The sequence below is a fragment of the Agelaius phoeniceus genome, chromosome 5 (genome assembly GCF_051311805.1).
Source record: "Agelaius phoeniceus isolate bAgePho1 chromosome 5, bAgePho1.hap1, whole genome shotgun sequence".
NCBI lineage: Eukaryota > Metazoa > Chordata > Aves > Passeriformes > Icteridae > Agelaius > Agelaius phoeniceus.
The window spans coordinates 42,578,267-42,596,991 of NC_135269.1; the positions used below are offsets into that span (position 1 = coordinate 42,578,267).

The window sequence follows — 18,725 nt, forward strand, 5'->3', positions numbered from 1 at the left end:
TTTACATGCTAGTGACCCCAGGCTTGGCTGGGAAGCCTGGGGCCTCTAGAGCAGCTTCTGGATTACCAGGACACACGCTGCCTGGTGTGATGGCAAAGGAAAACCCCATGCGAGCACGGCCATGGTAACCATGCCTTCTCACCTCGGCCCGGGCGTGGAGGGTGACGCTCGGGGAGCACAGGGCCCGCTCCCCGCTCCCGCCCGCCCATGGAGAGGCCGAGGACGGCAGCAAAATCCCACAGCAGCGCCCGCCGTGCTGCGGCGCCGGGGCCCGGGGCTGCCACCGCCAAGGCCTGGCAGCAGCGGGGCACGATGCCGGCCCACCCTGGCCCGCCATCCCACACGGCAGCCCCGCGGGGCCCGGCCGCGGCTGTCACATGGCACGGGGAGGGGGCTGCGGCGGGGCGGGCCGTGCTTGGGGCTCCCCCGGCCGCGCGGAGGCGGGCTGAGGTGGCGGAAAGTTTGCGGAGTGGCTGGCGGCGGTGGCGGCGCTGCGGTCCCCTCCCGCTTTCTTTACTTTTTTCTACGCACCCGTCTCCCACCACCTTCCCCCCTCAGCGGTCGCTCCGGGGCATGAGCGGCAGCCGCCACCCGCGCTGAGAAGCAGGAGGTCGTGCCGCGCTCGGCTCTGTCAGTGGGGCGAACGCCAGGGACGGGAGCGCGGGCAGCGGCTCCGAGCGCGCCATGCTCCGCCGGCCCCGCTCGGTGCTCGCCGTCCTCCCGGTGCTGCTCCTGCTGCCGCTGCTGCTGGGCGGTCGCCCCGCCGCCGCCCGCTGCCCCGCGCCCTGCCGCTGCGCTGGGCACCTCGTCGCCTGCAGCCGCCTGGAGTTGAGCCGGCTGCCCGAGCGGCTGCCGCGGGGGGCGGTGCAGCTGTGAGTATCGGGGCGGCGGGCTCCGCGGCGGGCTGGGGGCACCGGTCTGTGTCCGCCCGCCATCTTCTGCCCCCGGGGCCGCGGACGGGCGGGCTTTGAGGGGAGCGCGGGTGTGGTGGCGGCAGCGAGGTGCGGGAGCGGTCAGCACTGGGGCTGCGGCCGAGCTGTCAGCGGGCGCGGCGAGGTCGCCGGCGGCCGCAGCGGGACAGCGTCCCTTGGGGCGGGCTGCGGCCCCGGACGGTGGTGGCGATAAGCGCCCGGCTGAAATGCGCCCGGGAGCGCTGCTCAGTGTCGGAGAGGGCGAGGAAAAAGTTCTGTTGACTTTCTCAGACAACGTGTAGTAATCATCACGTTAACGCTGATCGGTGTGTGGGAAAGCTCCTATCGTGCAGCTCTTTATTCCTGGGGAGTTCGGCGCTGGCGATGGCGCGGGCCCGCCTGGGCCGGTGCCGCCCAGTGACCGAACCCAGGGCAGCGCGAACTCAAGTGCCAGCTGAGGAAAAGTTACTTCCAGTAACAAACTTCTATAGAAAAAGCATAAATTAGGTCAGCTGTCTAAAAGCTTGAAAATGGCCGAGGTACTTCTCACATTTGTTATTAATAGCTTGTCACTGAAAGATCTTCTATATTAGTCGTATTAATTTTCTATTACGTTTTCAAAGCAGATCGAGATAAGGGCTTTAAAGTAAACAGGAAGACTTTCAATTAGTTGTGGCTAATTCTGTTCAATTGCCTCGTCTGGAGGTCATGCTGCTTTGCTCATGAAATGTGGATGGCTGTATTGACACCATATGGAACTGAACACAGGCATGGCTCTGGGAGTTGAATATTTCCAGGACTGGTATACGAAAGTGCGAGGGGAAAGAAACTTTTTTCTTTCTTTCTTATGTGATTGAAACATACAGATCTACTACTGCATCTGCTTTACATTCAACAACTGGTTTTGTTTTCTATTATATTTCATTCCTCTTAGTTTTTTGAAGTGTTTCAGTATGCCCACTTAAGTTTTCTGACAAAACCTAAGGATTTTGTTTTGATATAAGGTAAGCTTTATAGTTTAATTTCTTAGTTCAGCATACATCAATGCTGTTGAAATTGAGATGTGTAAATAAAAAGGGGAAAATCACAGAACTTTTCATTTTTTTTTAGAATTGCTTTAAAAAGCATTTTTCATTAGCAGTAATCCAAATTTGTTTTTTCCACTTCTGTTCCCGAGAGACAATAAAACACATTGCAGGGCTTTTTTTGTTTGCACGAGGGACATTTTTCTAATTAGAATTCCCTTGGTAGTGTAAATTGCCCTTATGTAAGTTCACATTCCTTTAAAAGTGTGAGAAAATAAGTTCCGCTTGTATAAATAAGCTTTGGTCTGTTGTAAGAAACCCTGCTGTGATTACTCATTGGACAGCTGTGTCACTTGCTTTTAAACTCACAGAGGTACATCTTTGTAGGTGTCACCAAACCATGTGGTCTGGCCGCTTTTGTGTAAATATTTCTTTTGTTTGTGACAAATGCCTTAGAAGTACCCAGCTCTTTCTTCCTTCCCCTCTTAATAAGAACAAGGAAGAGTGTGGCATTGTCTGTTACCTCCAGCTACCCCAGTACTTGGACCTGGGATTGTGCAATTTGGTAATTAATGAGCTCAGCTTTACATACGCAAAAAAGGTTTGACTAGTTTGGATTATTGTTGCAACAAACTGCACATTACAAATTGTAAAAGACTGTTTATGAATTTTATTGCTATATGTCTGCTATGTTTTCCATGAAACTCTATAGTGGGTATAGCCAAAGGCTAGTAGTTTAATTGCAGGCTTTCCAGTCCTCTTGAGAAAACAACAACTTTTTTTACCACCTTCTTAACATACACAGGCAAGACCCCCAAGCAGGAGAATGGCAGCTTTTCTGCCTCAGAATGTCTAGGCCCATGTTAGGCTTTACACCTTCCTTTGCCCATCTGTAGTCACCCATATGGAGAGCAGGTTTTTGAAACTCCTGCTGCATACTTTCATGCCTTTTTTTGTTCACGCTCCCTGCTGAAATAAGAGTGACCTCAGAATGGACAAAGAGAGGGGAAAAAATGAACCTGACTTATGTCCCCTTCTTCTTGGTGGCAGGTGTGAGTGTACTGTGTTGTATGGAAGTGTCTTCCAAAGTGGAGTGTAAATGGGCTATAATTGCCAGCTTCACTGTGATTTTTGCTAAAAATGCCTTCTTCTATTGCCTTGCCTTCATGAGAGGTAACAGTCTGCTGAAAACTGTTAAACATTTTTAATGGCTTTGTGTGCAGATAGTTTTGAAGTTGGATTTCCGTTTAATTCCAGGATGTGTATCCTGATATTGCAAGAATGTGGGGTTGTTAGAGCTGGTGGAGGAGGAAGAGTGTTGAGCATTGGCCAGAGTCCTCCATGTGTGCAAACTCCCACTGGCACTGCAGTACCCTTTGCCAGGTTCACTCAGGAATGCTAGAACTGTCAGTGGGGCAGGAGGGAAAGTCTGAAAAATGGTTTTCACTTGTGTTTCTATTACATCTTTAGTATTTACATTTTATAAATCCTCTAGTTCTCTACCAGAATTGCCAGAAAAAAAGCTGTATGGTTTTCACAGCTGTTTTTCAATATTTTCCAGACTAAAGCTTGAACATAGCAAGCTGATTTATGAGTCACTTTGGATCAGTGTCTTAAAACAGCTACAGCCTGGCTTTTTGTTTTTCAGCTCTGCTGATTTCTGCTGAATTAGCAGCTCTATAGGCCCCAGTGGGACTGATTAAGGAACTGTTGCTGGATTTGCATTTTAAAATTTGACTTGGGGCTCAGGTTTCTGAGTTCTCTAAGGAAGAAGATGATAATTGTGACTAAGTGTTGTAAATTAAGTTAGAGTCTAAAAGTTATATCTATAAAATGTGTGAAGAAGCACTTAACCTTCTCCCTCTATGCATTAGGCTTCCTTTCACTTTTTAATCACACAAACATTGATGTTCAGAGTTGTTTCAGCTAATGTTGGGACTTGTGAGTTACAAAAGATGGTCACACAAACATAATGGAACAAAGAAAATAGTTTCTTTCATGGAACAGGTTCTTTGAGGGTAAAAACTATGGCATGCTTTCCAAGTGGAGACAATTCTACTTAAATGTACAATCACTTCTATTAGAAATGTGAGATGAAGAACAGGTATATATGCTTACTATTGCTATAAAGACGTTCTAATATGTATCTGATTTCTGACTTTTCAGAGTAGAGTATGTTCTATCTTCCATGACTTTTGAGATTCTAGCAGCAAAAGTAATCAGAGAGAGAAGTTTCTTCCCTCTTGTAATTTGGTTTTAACATACAAGGAAAATTCAGAAATGGAAAACACATAGTACTAATGTTTGAACAATGTCAGTTCCATTTCTGTGAAGGAAAAATAGAATTAAATTTTCCAACTTTTTCTTCATACATATTTTAAGGTATGTTGAGAAATACATTGGACTGAAATAAACTTGTAGCTTTTCAACTGGGATGATAGATTTTTATATTTAAAAAAATTGTGCCAGTCCAATGCTTGTAAGTTTGAAGAACTTCTACAGGCTTAAGCTTCACTTAGATTATTAGTAAAAGGCAAATATTTTAACTCTTGGTTCACTTCCAACCACTCTGATCGAACTTAAAATGTAACTTGCAAGGCGTTTCTTACCAAATTTTCATGAAGTTTCCTATGTCAGTAGTACTGAAGTAATGTTTAATAAAAATTTATAATATGTATTTTATACAACTATTGGTAGACAAGCATATATACTGTATGAAACAGGCAATTCAGTATTGTCTGGAGGGTTGGGCATTTTTTGTTGGTTTTTTGCTTTGGGATTTTTTTTTCATCTTGTGTTTGACAACCTGGTGTAAGTAAACCAGGCATAAGGAATTTTTATGTATGTATTTTTTAAAGTAGGTGCTACTTGGAAAATGTGACTGTATCTTTAGTGTTAAAAAACAAACACCAAAAAAAGTAGTTTGAAACCTAGTGTTAGTTACGCTCACGGTTGCCTTGATAGACTCCAGATGGATGTGAGCTTAAGCTATGAGTGAAAGTGTCTGGCTCCAGTGTGGTGATCATGCACAGCAGTGGTTGTAATTGCAGGATTTTTATAGTTTAAGGACTCTGCCAGATTTTTTTTTTTTTTAACATGTTTTAACTCCAGCAGAACAAATCTACTCACGTCTGTTACTGTCTGGTGGGTCCTTTAGGCAAACTTTCCTTAAATAAACCTTTTGCAGAGTTTTTAGGTGAAATGAAGAAATGCAGGTTTTTAGCACTAATGTTGAAAGCTCTTTGTTGAAATAATTACTGATTCCTAAGTCTTGTCTGAAGCATGAACAACAGTAACATGTTAGGCACTAACAGCCATAACTTAACTGAATTTTGGCTGTTTATTTGCATAGTTCTTATAATCCCTACAGACTAAAGCCAAATATTGAATTAAGTTTAAGGGCAAAAGCTGTCTCTACTCTGTCTTTAAGGACCAAGTTAGATTGCTGTCTAGATTTTTGTAGCAGCATATTTTTTTAGTATTTACACTTAAGAATGCAGTGTGAGAATTTCAAACCTGTGCAGCTAATGCCTTCAGATGTTAAACAAAGGGATTTTTCTCCAGTGTATGGCCTGGAGATTGTTTCCACAAGATTTTTAAGTAGTGAAAGATGCAGTCCTCTAACTTTAGTGTGGTTCACCTAATATAGGGGAGAACTCAAAATCATAATGGTGGAACTAAAATTAGTGGGCTTTTGAAAACATTGACACTGTATAGGTTTTCCAAGGCACAGATATGTATTAGGTGTTTGAGTCCAGAGCTGAGTCTCTGAAAACATCCCCTTTGTGGCCACCTGGAGGTGGTGGAATGTGTTCCCTTCTGTAGGTGGCTCTCCCCAGCCCTCAGCCCCTTCTTTTGTTCTGGAAAATGCCATTCACACCTGCAGCTCTGCTCTGTGCAGTCCTGGCTTGGGAAACACAGCACATCTCTTTTCTTTCCCTGCCTGTGACTGAACCAGGCTCCCATGTCACAGCTCAGCAGCTCGCTGGGCCTGCTCCAGTTGGCTGGCTCAGAGCACACCTTACAGCTGAGTACTGGTGATACCCCTCATGATACCCATGTGTGCCTGGGATTATTTTTTGTACTTAATTCTTACTATTACTGGGGGATTTTTTAATTGCCAACTGTAGGAGAGGAACAAAAGTGATGATGAAACTGTCCTGGCAACATTGAACAAGTCAGTTGGGAGAATCTAAACCAGAGTTTTACTGTCCACATGGTCTGCTAAGGAAACCTAGCCTAGGTGCCTGGCTGGGTTGCAGAATTACACCTGTGTCTGAGGATGTGGAGTCATGGATGCAGGGAAACTGGATTTCTCCGGATCTGTGGGTTGTCAGAGCTTAGTCACAGAGCAGAATGCCTAGCACAGACCCTGAATTTGGCTTTGTTTAAGCCAGCTCTGGTCTGTGTGCAGCAGAGATATGCTGTTCATCAGCTTTCTTCACTTCTGGAACTGTGGATAGAGAGCAGACATGTCCATGGCAGTCAGACCTGTGTTTGCTGTGCTCAGCACAGATGACTCTACTGAGTCATCTTACCCAGAAAAAGTGAGGAATCATGTAGTTTCGACATAAATTCAACTTGAAGTGCCACTTCATGCTTGTGTGGCTTGATGAGGACCCCAGGTATGGTGGATGACTCTGAAGTGCTTAATTAGCATGGGGGAAAGTATCACAGAGTATAAGTGTGAGCAATTTTTTTTCAAAAAAATTGAAAAAACACCCTTTACCTGATACTACAGCTGCTCACTTCTGAGGTGCGCAGATTCATTTCTTTATGTGTCTGCATTACAAACACTCACTGGAGTGAATTTAAAAACTCATTAAAATAATGTCGTTTTTGTTAGTTGGCTTGGATAAATGCAGTGTTTTAACTTGGAACAAATGCTTGCAGATGGCTGGATTGATGCTGGTGAGGGAGTGATAATCTGTAGTAGGGGAACAGAAAAGTGCACATTTTGGTGGATGAGTGAGAAGGGGGCAGCCTTCAACAAACAGAGCTAGTCATGGCCACAAGATGAGTTGTGGGTCTCTAGTACTTGTGCAGAGGTTTAGAGAAGTGCAGGTTTGAGTTCCTGCAGTTAGCTTTCTGTCTTTTACTTTACAGTCACTCTTATTTCTGTTACGTTTCCAGTACTTCTGAGGCTACAGCAAATACACCTTGTATGATGTCAGGTGTTTGAGAGGGTAAAGATGCATGGCACTGTGAGGAAAAGTATTTCCTGGGGTCAAGAATTGTTATATTTTTAGTACCTGGTTTGTTTCATAGCAAATGCTGCAAAGGTGTTAACAATTGTTCATAAGCTGCATCAATATATACTGGGATCTTCAACATGGCACAAGCTAAGGGTTCAAGTTACTTCATCAAGGGTAATTAAGTATTAAGTGGTATTAATATCACCAGTATACAGACATCTTAAAACACAGAATTAGCCCTTGCTATGTCTGTTTTCTTCTGCTATTTCTTAAGATGTCTATTGAATTTGGTTATGTGGGAATGGTGTCCGGAATTTTGTGGAAGCATGAAAATACAGTTGGGATTTATGGGTAGTCCTCATTGTGTATTTGTGAGCCATGCATTGCTTTTGAGATGCATGTGAAAAGAGTGAAGTATTATGATTAACCCAAGCAATGAGACTGCAATGACTATTGTTTTTGAATTTTCCTTTGTGAAGGAACCAAGAGGTTGTTATAGCCGTATTTTTTGTTGTGAGGGTATGTGGGAAAGCACTTGTTGGTTTATCTGAGTCAAAATCTTAAGATGTTTTCCATGGGTCCTATGTACATTCCAATGAACAGTTCTATATTGTTCAGAGATACTAGAAATTCCTTTGACACAGCTAGCAGTGATCAAGGTATTTGCATTTGTATTTGTACATTTATACCTTGTGTAAGCAAATGAGTTTCTATTCTAATTTTGCTAATAAAAAAAATCCTTTTATGTACTTGGAGACAAGTGAGAACATAATTTGGATTGAAATTGCACTACTTTACCTGATATCGTGTGGCAAAACTGACAGGGTGTTTATTTTTGTAACCTCATAGGGACTTAAGTCACAACAAATTATCTTCAATCAAGACCAGTATCTTGGATCACCTTCATAGTCTTCAGGAAGTGTAAGTTAATTTGTCTTAATTAAAAACCATACCAAAACATAAACCCCAACCAAAAATACCCAACCTGTGTTTGTGTATGCTAATTGTATAGTTGTTTCTCTAGGGATGCTTGCTTGAACAACAAAGATACTTGCTGTTCTGATATTTTACATTAAGTGAAACTGGAATTATTTTTTTAATTTTGAGGTGACACGGTTCAACAGTTCAGCAAGTCTGATGTACATACTTCTGATTAACATTAAAGCTAACTCTCCCTTTTGTATTATTACTAGGAAGTTGAACAACAATGAACTGGAGATCATTCCAGATCTGGGACCAGTCTCAGCAAATATAACTCTTCTGTCTTTGTAAGTAAATCTTACTCTTGTCCCTGTTTAGTGGAACTAACTCTACAGGGTTCATGGAAATACGTGTATTACAAAGATTAAAGTAAAATAATTGGAAATAGAGCAGCTTGTGGTTAGGAAGTCGATTATGTCATATTATTTAGTAGTTCTTTAAAATGTGTATAATTGAGCTTAATCCTTGTAGTTTTTGTGCTTCCCAAATACAAAGACTGCATTAGAATTAATTTATGTTGTAGTAGTATCCAGAAGCCTCAGTCCTGTTGTGCTAGGCACTGTATGAGCATCTGTAAATGTTACACAAACTTGTACAGTTCTGTCTTTAAAACAAGACTTATACTCCATCATTATGCATCTTGGCTGAGATCCTGATGTGTTAAATCATGGCAGAATTCCATTAATTTCACTGGACAATACAGGGAAATCCTCTTGAGATGCAGCTTCAGAACAAGTATCTAGGTCAGAAGATGTTCTGCCAATGTTGTGAATTTTTTTTTTTTTTTTGAGCCCATTTTAATGTGTGGCACTTTTTTTTTCTGCAGTTAATACATAAAATTGTGACACATGATTGTGTCTATGTTCATTGCATTTCATGAAAGAAATGAGTAGGTTACTTGGTGTTCATGTGTAATACGAGTATAATGTTGTAAAAGGCATACAGAACCCATAACCAAAAAAGCTGATTTCAAAGGAAGTTTTATTCCTGATGTTTTAATGATAAATTAGTTGAATTTCTTTTCTGTGATTTAGTTTAAATAAACTGTTGAAGGAAGCTGTAGAAAAGTAGCTACTATCATACTGTTAGTTTAAAAAAAAGACCTGATTTTCATGTGTGGGATTTGTGTTTTATCAGTGGGAATCTAAAATGTCTAAAGCTAATAATTTGTAGCCCTCTGGTCAAATCCTGTCCTTGAGTACAAATTGCAAGTTACCTTTCTTGAAGAATCCTGAAGGGTTAAAACAATACAATAAACTTTGGAAAGCTGTTCAGTTAATTAAATTGATCACTATTCAATTGCTTACATCTGGTGATTTATAGGGGTTTGTTTTTACTCTAGGCCTAGGTCAGCCAAGTCAGCTGGTGCAGCCGCTGTGTCTGGGCTGCTCTGTTTGAATAAGAACTAAGTGACATTTGATACTGATGTGGTTTCTTACAGATCAAAATCAGAAAAGAATGAAAGAAAAAGCAGATGGTGTCTGACAAATAACTGTTGAATTTAAGTACATATTTTATCTTGTAGTAGCCTTTGGCATTACTTTTACACTGGCATAGCATTCTGTAGTTCAAGCATCTAATTGATCTAAAAATTTCATTTCTTATATATATATATATATATATATATATATATATATATATATATATATATATATTTACCACCTTGCTAAAGTCCTTTTTACCACAAGGCTAGAAATATTAGCATAATAAAGTGATTTATATAGTCTTGCTTTTTTTTCTGAATTCTTAGCATTTCTCCTTTTCATGGAAACTCAACAATTGTTGTTTCAAGGAAGCTAACATCCTTCTTTCGCAGCTGTGCAAAAATTTTGGTATTCCTTTGAGAGAATAAATAATTTTCAGTCACCGTTGAATTGTTTCATATCCTTATGTCCCTGGCTTGGGCCATTTACTCAGGTAGTCAAACATGGAAAAATCTTTGCTATGCACTGTATATGCTAACAATTGAAAGAAAAATAAGTATTTTCTAAAAGCTTTTATCACACTACTAATGCAGTTAAAGTTGCTCTGGTTGGGTGTTAGCTGGTTTTCATTCTAATTCTGTGTGTGGATAAGGAGATTACTGAATGTAACTGTGCTACAGCTAAGATTTAGTACCTATTCTACGACTACAGCAGAGATTCCTGGAGTTTAGTATGGCAAAAATAATTACTTTAATGTTTTATGTTAACTTACAAATTCCAATCTACAGTAGTTAATTGCTTGTTCTATATCAAAACAGATGAACATAGAACATAAAATTAAAGTTGTATTGTGTTGACCAAAAATAAATCATCTTGTCTCTTTTATACATGGCTTTTCTTTAAAACCTAGAGTTGAATCATAGAATTGTTTAAGTTGAAAAAGACCTTTAAGATCAAGTCCAACCATTAACTCAGCACTGTCAAGGCCACCACTAAACCATGTCTGTAAAAGCCACATAGCACTTCCAGAGATGGTGGCTTAATCCCTTTCCCTTTGCAGCCTTTTCCAATGCTTCAGAACCTTTACCATGATAAAATTTTAGAGAGCAATAAGGTCTCTCCTGAGCCTCCTGTTCTTATTGGTTGGATATTATTTATGTAAAGATACTAAATTTAATTTCATAGAAAATAGTATAAATAAAGAGAAATAAGCATATAACTGCTTGGCATAAAAAATACATATGGTATTGTGATAGCATAAACGGACAAATAATCTAATGATACTTGGTTTTTTTAGATGTGAAAAAATACGTGCATTTGGTTTTTCTGTGGTGGATGTTGTTTGAAGGGAACTGATTTAATGCATCTTAAGTCATGTGATGAGAACACATATAGAACAATTAGAATATAAGTTTTAGAATCACTCTTTAGAGAAACATCTCATGACCTTCTCCAGGATTTTAAACTTCTATAAGAAAGGAGGTTGTGAAGCCTTTCCAAAGCAAACCACTGTTTCCATGTTGAGTCTTTGTTCTGGCTTTCAAATGATAGCAGAAAAGAGAGTGATAGTCTTCTAGCTTTGATTAAATTTCTTAGGAGATGCATATAGGTTGGTTCATTACTATGAGTTGAAAACCCAGCTGTTTTTTTTCCAAGGAATGCTGTAGAAGCGATACCCTCTTTTCTTGCCAATATCTGCATTGTTGAAGAAACTCTATTACAATATTTTTTTCTTTCACTTGTGAAGAATTCTCACTGAGCTGGGGAGCCTTAGGATCTTACCTGTTCTGCAAGAATTTTCTTGCCCTGCAGAGGCAGGGTATGTCTCCACAATAGTCCAGGTATCCCCACACAGCCATGTATGTCTGAATTCTTTGAAGGATATAAACAAGCATGGGTGGATTATCATGTTAGTCCAGTTTCCATTTCTGGAGCTACCTCATTTCTAGCTATCTAGTTGATATTTTATCTAAATGAGATATTTACATACTAATGAATTATTCAGGATAAACATACCCAGAGCAGGAGATGATCCCAGTCTGTCTGTAACATGAAACAGCAATGCTAACGTTTTGTTTTTACCCATGCCAGTTGAGGATTGAGCATCTTGGGAATTCAGTATCAGGCAGGCACACCCCCTCACCACCACCACCCTGGGAGATGTGTCAGTGTGAAGGAGTGAGTATACAAGGATATTCAGGCACACTCTCGTTACGTGGCTGGAGATGTATCTATGATTTTATTCATGTGATGATTCTATTCTTGTTAGAGCTTGTGAGCCTCCTGGGAATCTGGATACTACTGTGACCTATGTGGGTGGTAGTTTGGGGTATATCTGGTCAGGGGGCGTAGGTCAGGTCTCTGAAAATGAAATTGCAGGGTGTTCTTTTTGCACAGCCACCAAGCCCTTTTATATACCTTCTATAAGAGAAGGCATGAAGAGAGCAGTATATAAAAGCAGGGAAGTTCAGGTATTTGCCAGGGATTGTCAGCACAATAGCTCTAGCCAGGAGCTCAGGTCCCCCACGTGCTGGCAACATAAGCTCTTGAGGAGAGTATTGGATTTAACAGCTGCTTACAACAGGTATATAATGTGCAGACAGTACACCTGGTAGGGTATTTATCTATCCCTCAAAGTAAAATATGTTAGAAGTTTTCTAGTTTGCATTCCTGAAGGAAATGTAAAAACAGTTAAATTAATGGAGAATTGCTTCAAATTTTTGTAGTAGAGAATTATTCATTTCTTGGAGAAAAAACAGTTAACTTTTTACTGTTCCAAGATAGGTGGATTGCTTTTGTATCAGGTACAAAAATGGGCACTAATGCCCTCATTCCAGGAGAACAAGTGAAAGTTCTGAGTATTGTTTCCATTCCCATGACATTGCTTATCCAAGATGTACCACTTCTGTCCTTTTTATCCTAAAAATCTGCCTGAACCAGTGATCTTGTCACATGAGAAGAAAACTAAATACTGCTTTTCAGGTCTATTGCAGTTGTAGTTATGGACCTAGGGTAAAAATCCAGAAACAGATTGAAACCAAATGGTGTAACTACAATAGCCTTGTCTAGAAGTCTTGTTTGGTGTCTTACCTACCAGCTACTACTTGCATAGGGGTTTTACTTAAAAATTCTTCTGAAAATGTTAACTACTTCTGATGTTACTAGTACTTTGTAAGGAAGAGACTGATTTGCAAATTCAGCAATGTTAGGTAAGATTTTGTTTAAGGATATACAGTTTAAATAAGAAACTCATGCTACTTTTACTTGCAGAATTAAAAAAAAAAAACTTGTAGTTGTATACACTGTCCAACATCATCAGTACACTGTATCCTTCAGTACTGTGAAGTATGGAAGGTAGCAGTGACTATGAAGAGACACAAAAGATTGGAGTATTGAAGTATCCTGTCTCTCCAACTAGAATTTATTGTTCTTATCAAAACATGTGTGTAGAACTAGTATTAAAGCCCCCACGTTTCTTATTACCCACATTCAGGATATGTTCCATAGTAATGCACTTGTAGTCAGTAGGAACTAGAAGAGCTGTACATGCCCAAGTCTTTCGTGCATATAGTGAAATTCTAACATTAGACTAGTTTTCAAGAATGGAGTGTTTTAAATAGCCATGTAATTTTACATTTTATTGAATAGGAGGTAGTTTATTTAAAGGCACTAGTGTAGGTGATTCAAATAGTTACATTGTAAGGACTGATCATGTTAGTCTAGAACACAAACAAATACTTGGTTGTAGTAAAGTCAGAGAGGAACATGTGGAAGTTAAAGGGTGCATGAATGATTCACAGTTCAGGAATGTTTTTCAAGTCTTACAGTAATGTGTGTTTTATATTAGGTTCCTGCTTCACTACTCTTTTAGAATGTGAAATCTTCTGTTTATGAGAGACATAATGAAAATGTGACATGGTAGAGATTTTTCTATGCTGTGCTGGGGGAATCCTCCAACTCTAGCTGTACAGGAAGCCTTTAAGGCAGGGACTGTGCGCTTTTGAGTTCTGAGATACTTAAAAGTGCTGCCAAAACTGAGGCAGTTTTTTTGAAATGTGGCCATGTGTTTGTTAGACGATGAACAGAATCCACAAGCCACTTCTCTGAAGGTTTTGTACAGCCTTTCGTTTGTAAATGTCTTTCTGTCAATATGTGCTGAATTTAAATTTACTGGCTTTGAAGATGTGTCTTGTCCTGGATGTTTAAAATGGTAAATGAACAAAAAGTACTAACAAAAAAGGTCAGGAGATAAAATAGGACAAAAGAACTGTAAAGTAGCCAGTCCTAGGTGACTGCACAGGTCACTAGTTTTTTTGGTAAGAAAAACTATTGCAGCTTTAAATTTAGCTTTCTAATCAGCCACTACAAAATTAGCCTGATGACTTATCTTACTTTATGCACAAACGTAGTTACTGAAGAAAAGTGGCAATTAATCCCTTCTACTATTGTAGAAGGGATTTTTTAATTTTTTTTTAAATTTTTTTTTAGTATTGTGTGTCTCTTTCTGTTTAAAATGTGGAAAAGTGCATTTATGTATGTGATTTGATAATGCACATCCCAGATCAGGCTTCAGATAGTCATATTAAGAAATAAAATTCAGCTAATTGAAGCAAACACTCAAAATAAATCATGCATTTGTCCCATCTGACAGTTTAGAAATAAGAGTGATAGTTTGCACTTTGTGGTAGTAACTTAAACCCCTGTGAAAGGCCTTCAGTAAAGACAGAAGGATAGGTATGAGAAGTTTGCCTCTGTGTCATCTCACAGTGGACTGAGAGTGAAAGCTGTGTGTTAAATCCAGATAGGCAGTTAGAAAGCTGCAGTCACAAGAAAGATGTTTAGATGAAACTCCTGAAAATGAAAGCTTACATTCACTAGGAGCCTTTCCCCTCTATGCTTGCCAGAGAAAGTGGTATTGTTTGTTTATAAAGCTAGCATACTAAACTGGAGTCTGGATCCCAGTATGAAGAAAACATTGGTCAAATATTTTACATCCTTGTCATCTCTTCAGCTACCACTTTATTATGGGAAGGATTAAGATTTGGATTCTGCCTAGAAGAGTTTGTTTTGAAGAAGGATTGAAAGAAGGGATAGAGGAATGCAGGACTGGGCTTCAGCCATAAGGCTTCTTGGAGAATGTCCCAAAACTGAATGGTGGTAAACCATGTGTGACTTGGTCTGAAGTTGTGAGCAAAAAGCTAGAGTGAGGAACTTACTGGAATTAGTTCTTGCAGTCTTTGACATTTGGTGTGGAGACTTAAGAGGAAGTAAATGAAAGAATTTGAAAAGAAACCTGACTTACTCAGGCTTACAGACATGGAAACTCAATTTTTATGACAACAATTTAGGCTAAATGATGGGAAAGAGAAGTACGTAGAAACCCATAGTTTGTTGTAGCAAAAATTGTGTGAGTGAGAGCCTAGATTAATGCTTTTGCAATGAGAATGGAAAAGAATGCAAATTTTATGAGCTATTTGCAGTGGATAAATCTGTCATGATTTTCTGATCAGAGTGGTACAGGAAAAGGTAAATTAAAAAGAATCGTAATGGACTACAAAAATAGAGAACACTGTTCTGATATGACAGAATGGAAGAGCAGCAGGAATTTTACAGAGGAGTAGGGCATATGATATGGAAAATGAGAGAAGTGAGAATGAAATTGAGAGGTCAGGCATAAGTTTGGATTTAATTTAGAGAATTGGTGGTGGTGATTGCAATAGAGCAGTGAAATCACTTGTGCCTTGTGTGAAAGAAAAGTGGATGGGAGAACATTGCTCACCTTGAATGATTGAAGTTAGGGGTACATCTAGAGGGGTGTGCAGTCTAATCTGCCTAGACTTCAGTCTGCACCCTCTAAAAGGGAGGGTTGCTCTGTAATGATAAAAAATAGGTGTTTTTACTTAGGAGCTCTATACATTAGATTAGAAAGATGATGTATAATACTCTAGGGAACAATACTGATTTAATCTAGATCATATTTAAAGTTTTCCAAGATTTTAGCTTTAACTAACTGTCACACAGCTCACCAAGTGTGCAGTGGGCTATTCCTGTTGTCAGCTTTTGCCAAAATAGCTATGCTTGAATTGCTTTTGTTTACAGTTGTTAAGATAAAGGGATGAACTTACACATTCACTTGCCTATCACATGCTAGGTAACTTGTGATTATTTTGGAAAAGCCAGAAAACTAAATTGGAAACAGACATCAGAGTATTAAGAAGAGAGTTTGGAAGAAAAACTTAATTAGTTGCATATTGGTACTATGACTGGAATCAGAAGAGAATTGTTATGGAAGTATCATGTGTTTGAAAGTTTGGATTTGTCTCTTCTTTTTGATGAGGAAAACGTATCTGATCACTGTTTCAGTCTGCATCTTTTCCCCTTTCCCAGTTTATGTTTGATTTGGGAACCAATAAACCTTTGGTTTCAAGTTTTGGACAGAGTATCAGTATCCTGCAGAGTTCTGAGTTTTCATTTTCTGTTATGCCTGTGTAATATAAAAACACGAAATAGAAAAACAGAGTCTTTCTGACATCTGGCTTGAAAGAGGAATGAGAGGCATGGATCATGAAATGAAGGAGACCTTCAAAAGAAGGAACAACTGCTTGCCACAAGGAAGGCAAGAAGCTCATGTGTGAGAGAGGTATCAGACTTGTAAACCTACCAGTAGAACTGGAAGTGAGCCAGAATCTAGGCTCTATTTCTGCTGATTTTGTCTTGGAGAAAAACAGTTTCACTTGCAATACTTCTATGACTAACACTTACACATGTTAAAAAAAAAACAACAAACAACCCAGACTCTTAATTCAGTCCAGTTGGGTGTTTTAATTGTGAGAAGAGCATGTAGTCCCATTCATATCAGAGGCTCCTTTTTTGTAAGGGTGGTGTTCAGCTTAAAATTTCAGTATTTTAAATAATTAATTGTACATTACAATGTTGGCCAGTATTCAAATGAGTAGAAATTGAAGAAAAAAAGAGCATTTTTGCTCTTCCTGAAGTAGTAGTTACTGAGGCTCTTCTAATAAGTTCCTTAAAGTTGTCCAGTCTTATCCTAAAAGCCACAAGGTATGTGTCTTCCAGCACTTCCAATTACAGTCTTGATTCTTTGAATTTAATATAATTTTTCTTTCCTTTTGCTTCAGTTTTCTTCCACACAGTGTGTTTACATCATTGCTCCCAAAGGAGTTTGGGAGGGGAGGAGGGGGACTGCAAGAAAGAATATGCCAGCTATATGAATGTGATGTCAGCTAGTGAATGATGGGAAGAGCAGGTAAAAAACCCAGAAGAATTTAAAAGGAGGCTGTGAGTTGTAGTGGCATGCACTGGAGACGACCCAGAACATGCTCAGATGTGGACAGTCATGTTGGTTTTGTAAGGACTCTGATATGGCTGCCTCCAAAAGCTCTAATCTAGTCAGACCATGCATCCATGAAATGCCATGTCTTGGCCTCAGCACTGGTCAGAAAGATGCATCCAGTCCTAGCAGAAGGCTTTTTTTTCCTCTTTACTCTTGTTGTCCAATAGGAGATTCCACTATGGTTTAATTTGTCTTTTTGTAATTCAGATTATTCTGCTTCTCAAGGCTTAGTTGAGGGACAGGAGGTACTGTATTAGTCCAGTTATACACATATGTTAAGACAGTTACTTTACATCTAACAGTTATGCAGAACAGGCTGCATGGACTCTTCTCCAAAGTTGTCTTTGTTGCTCTTGTTCTTTACTAGCTTGCTTCGCCTCCAGGCTCCTACACATAATCTTTGCCAGGATAGTAGGGTGAGACCCAACAAAGAAGTTTTCAAAAACACTGCAGATCAGGATACAGCTGGAAGAAAAAGTTATACTGGAAGTGCAGGAGTGTTTTTTTGTGCTGAGATTTCCAAGAGAAACAAAAGACAAGACTAAAGGTCCTAATCTGTTCCTGCCTTGGATTTTCCATGTTACAGTTTGCACGATGAGTTACAACTCATCAGGACCATGAAGCTTAGGTGGATACTTTTCTTAGGTAGAAAACGTTTCCTACTGACAATCTTAATCAAGAGACAGTATGACTGTCTCATATCTTTAAAAACTGGGGGGTGGAGGGGTTGTGGATGTTTCAGGATTAAAGAGCTTTTATATCTGAAAGGCATTAACTGGATGCTCAACAAAATGAATACAGAAGTTTCTGACCTGCTTTGTATTTCCCCGGAATAAGGAAAGTAAAAGTCATTATGTCAGATACATGGCAGCTGGTTATATAGAATGAATCTTAAGATCAGGATTAAGAGGGCTGTTACAGGATTTCTGACCTTTTGGTACACTTAAAGTCATGAATGTTGAGAAGGAGAGCTAAGGTTTCTCATACCCATAATGAAAAACTGGTATTCTCTCTTAACCTGGTACTTACACTTTTACTTACGTAAATGTAATTAAATCAGGCTGTATGCACTCCTGGTCAATGGTTTGTGGGGTTTTTTGCTGCAAGTCAGGATATAGGCACTCAAATTGCAAAAGGCACATTCAAATTCAAGTAGATATTTTGGATGGGTTTATCTGCATTCCTTGGTGCTTCTGCTGCTTTAGCTGTAACAGGAGAAGTTGTAAGGAAGCCACAGCATGTTGCTGGTCCTTCCACATGAAGAAATTGTTTTCAAATTACTGCAGGTTTGTTTCTGGGCGAGCTTGATGTGCTGGTTTTCTTGTTGCAGGGAATCTCTCTGTCTCTCATCTTGCCTTGAAGGTCTGTGAAATTAAACCAATGGAGTGTATGCAGCTCCTTTTATCTGAACACAGCAATAGTACCATTCACAGGAAAGATTTTCTTCTGGCTTTTTTTACCCCCACCCTCTTCTCAGTGGAAAAACTTTTATGTCATTGTGTCCACATTCATGCTCTTTAATTCTGTCTTGACAGTTAGATAGGCTTGTGTTTTCAAACATGTCCTCTTTGAATAATTCTGGTGATGGTTTGGCAGTTACGAGGGGGGTGATACACTGTTCTTTTCAATTTGCTTAAGTGATGATTATGAAGAAAAATCAAATTAGAGTTAAACTGTCTCATTTTAAATAAAGTTGGGTCTTAAAGTAGAACTATTTGGATATCTTCAGTGCTGAATAATCTTCCAGGTGTGAATTATTATATTATTATATTCTTTTGAATAGAAACTGGGCTAGGGTGTTGGAGCAATAGGGTTCAGCTATTTTGCAACTGAGT

At 39.6% G+C, this 18,725-nt stretch overlaps 1 protein-coding gene across 2 annotated transcripts in view; it reads left to right on the forward strand.

Annotated features, from left to right (window-relative positions):
- Positions 1-461: 461 nt before the first annotated feature.
- The window catches only part of LRIG3 (leucine rich repeats and immunoglobulin like domains 3), a 39,898-nt gene continuing 21,634 nt past the window's right edge, over positions 462-18,725 (forward strand). Inside the window, exons 1-3 of one of the 2 annotated variants that reach the window (XM_077178877.1) lie at positions 462-872; positions 7,981-8,052; positions 8,325-8,399. In XM_077178877.1, the coding sequence (XP_077034992.1) occupies positions 685-872; positions 7,981-8,052; positions 8,325-8,399 (335 nt within the window). In that variant the 5' untranslated portion in view covers positions 462-684. The remainder of the gene's footprint in view (positions 873-7,980; positions 8,053-8,324; positions 8,400-18,725) is intronic. The other variant, XM_054631647.2, reaches the window with a different exon arrangement.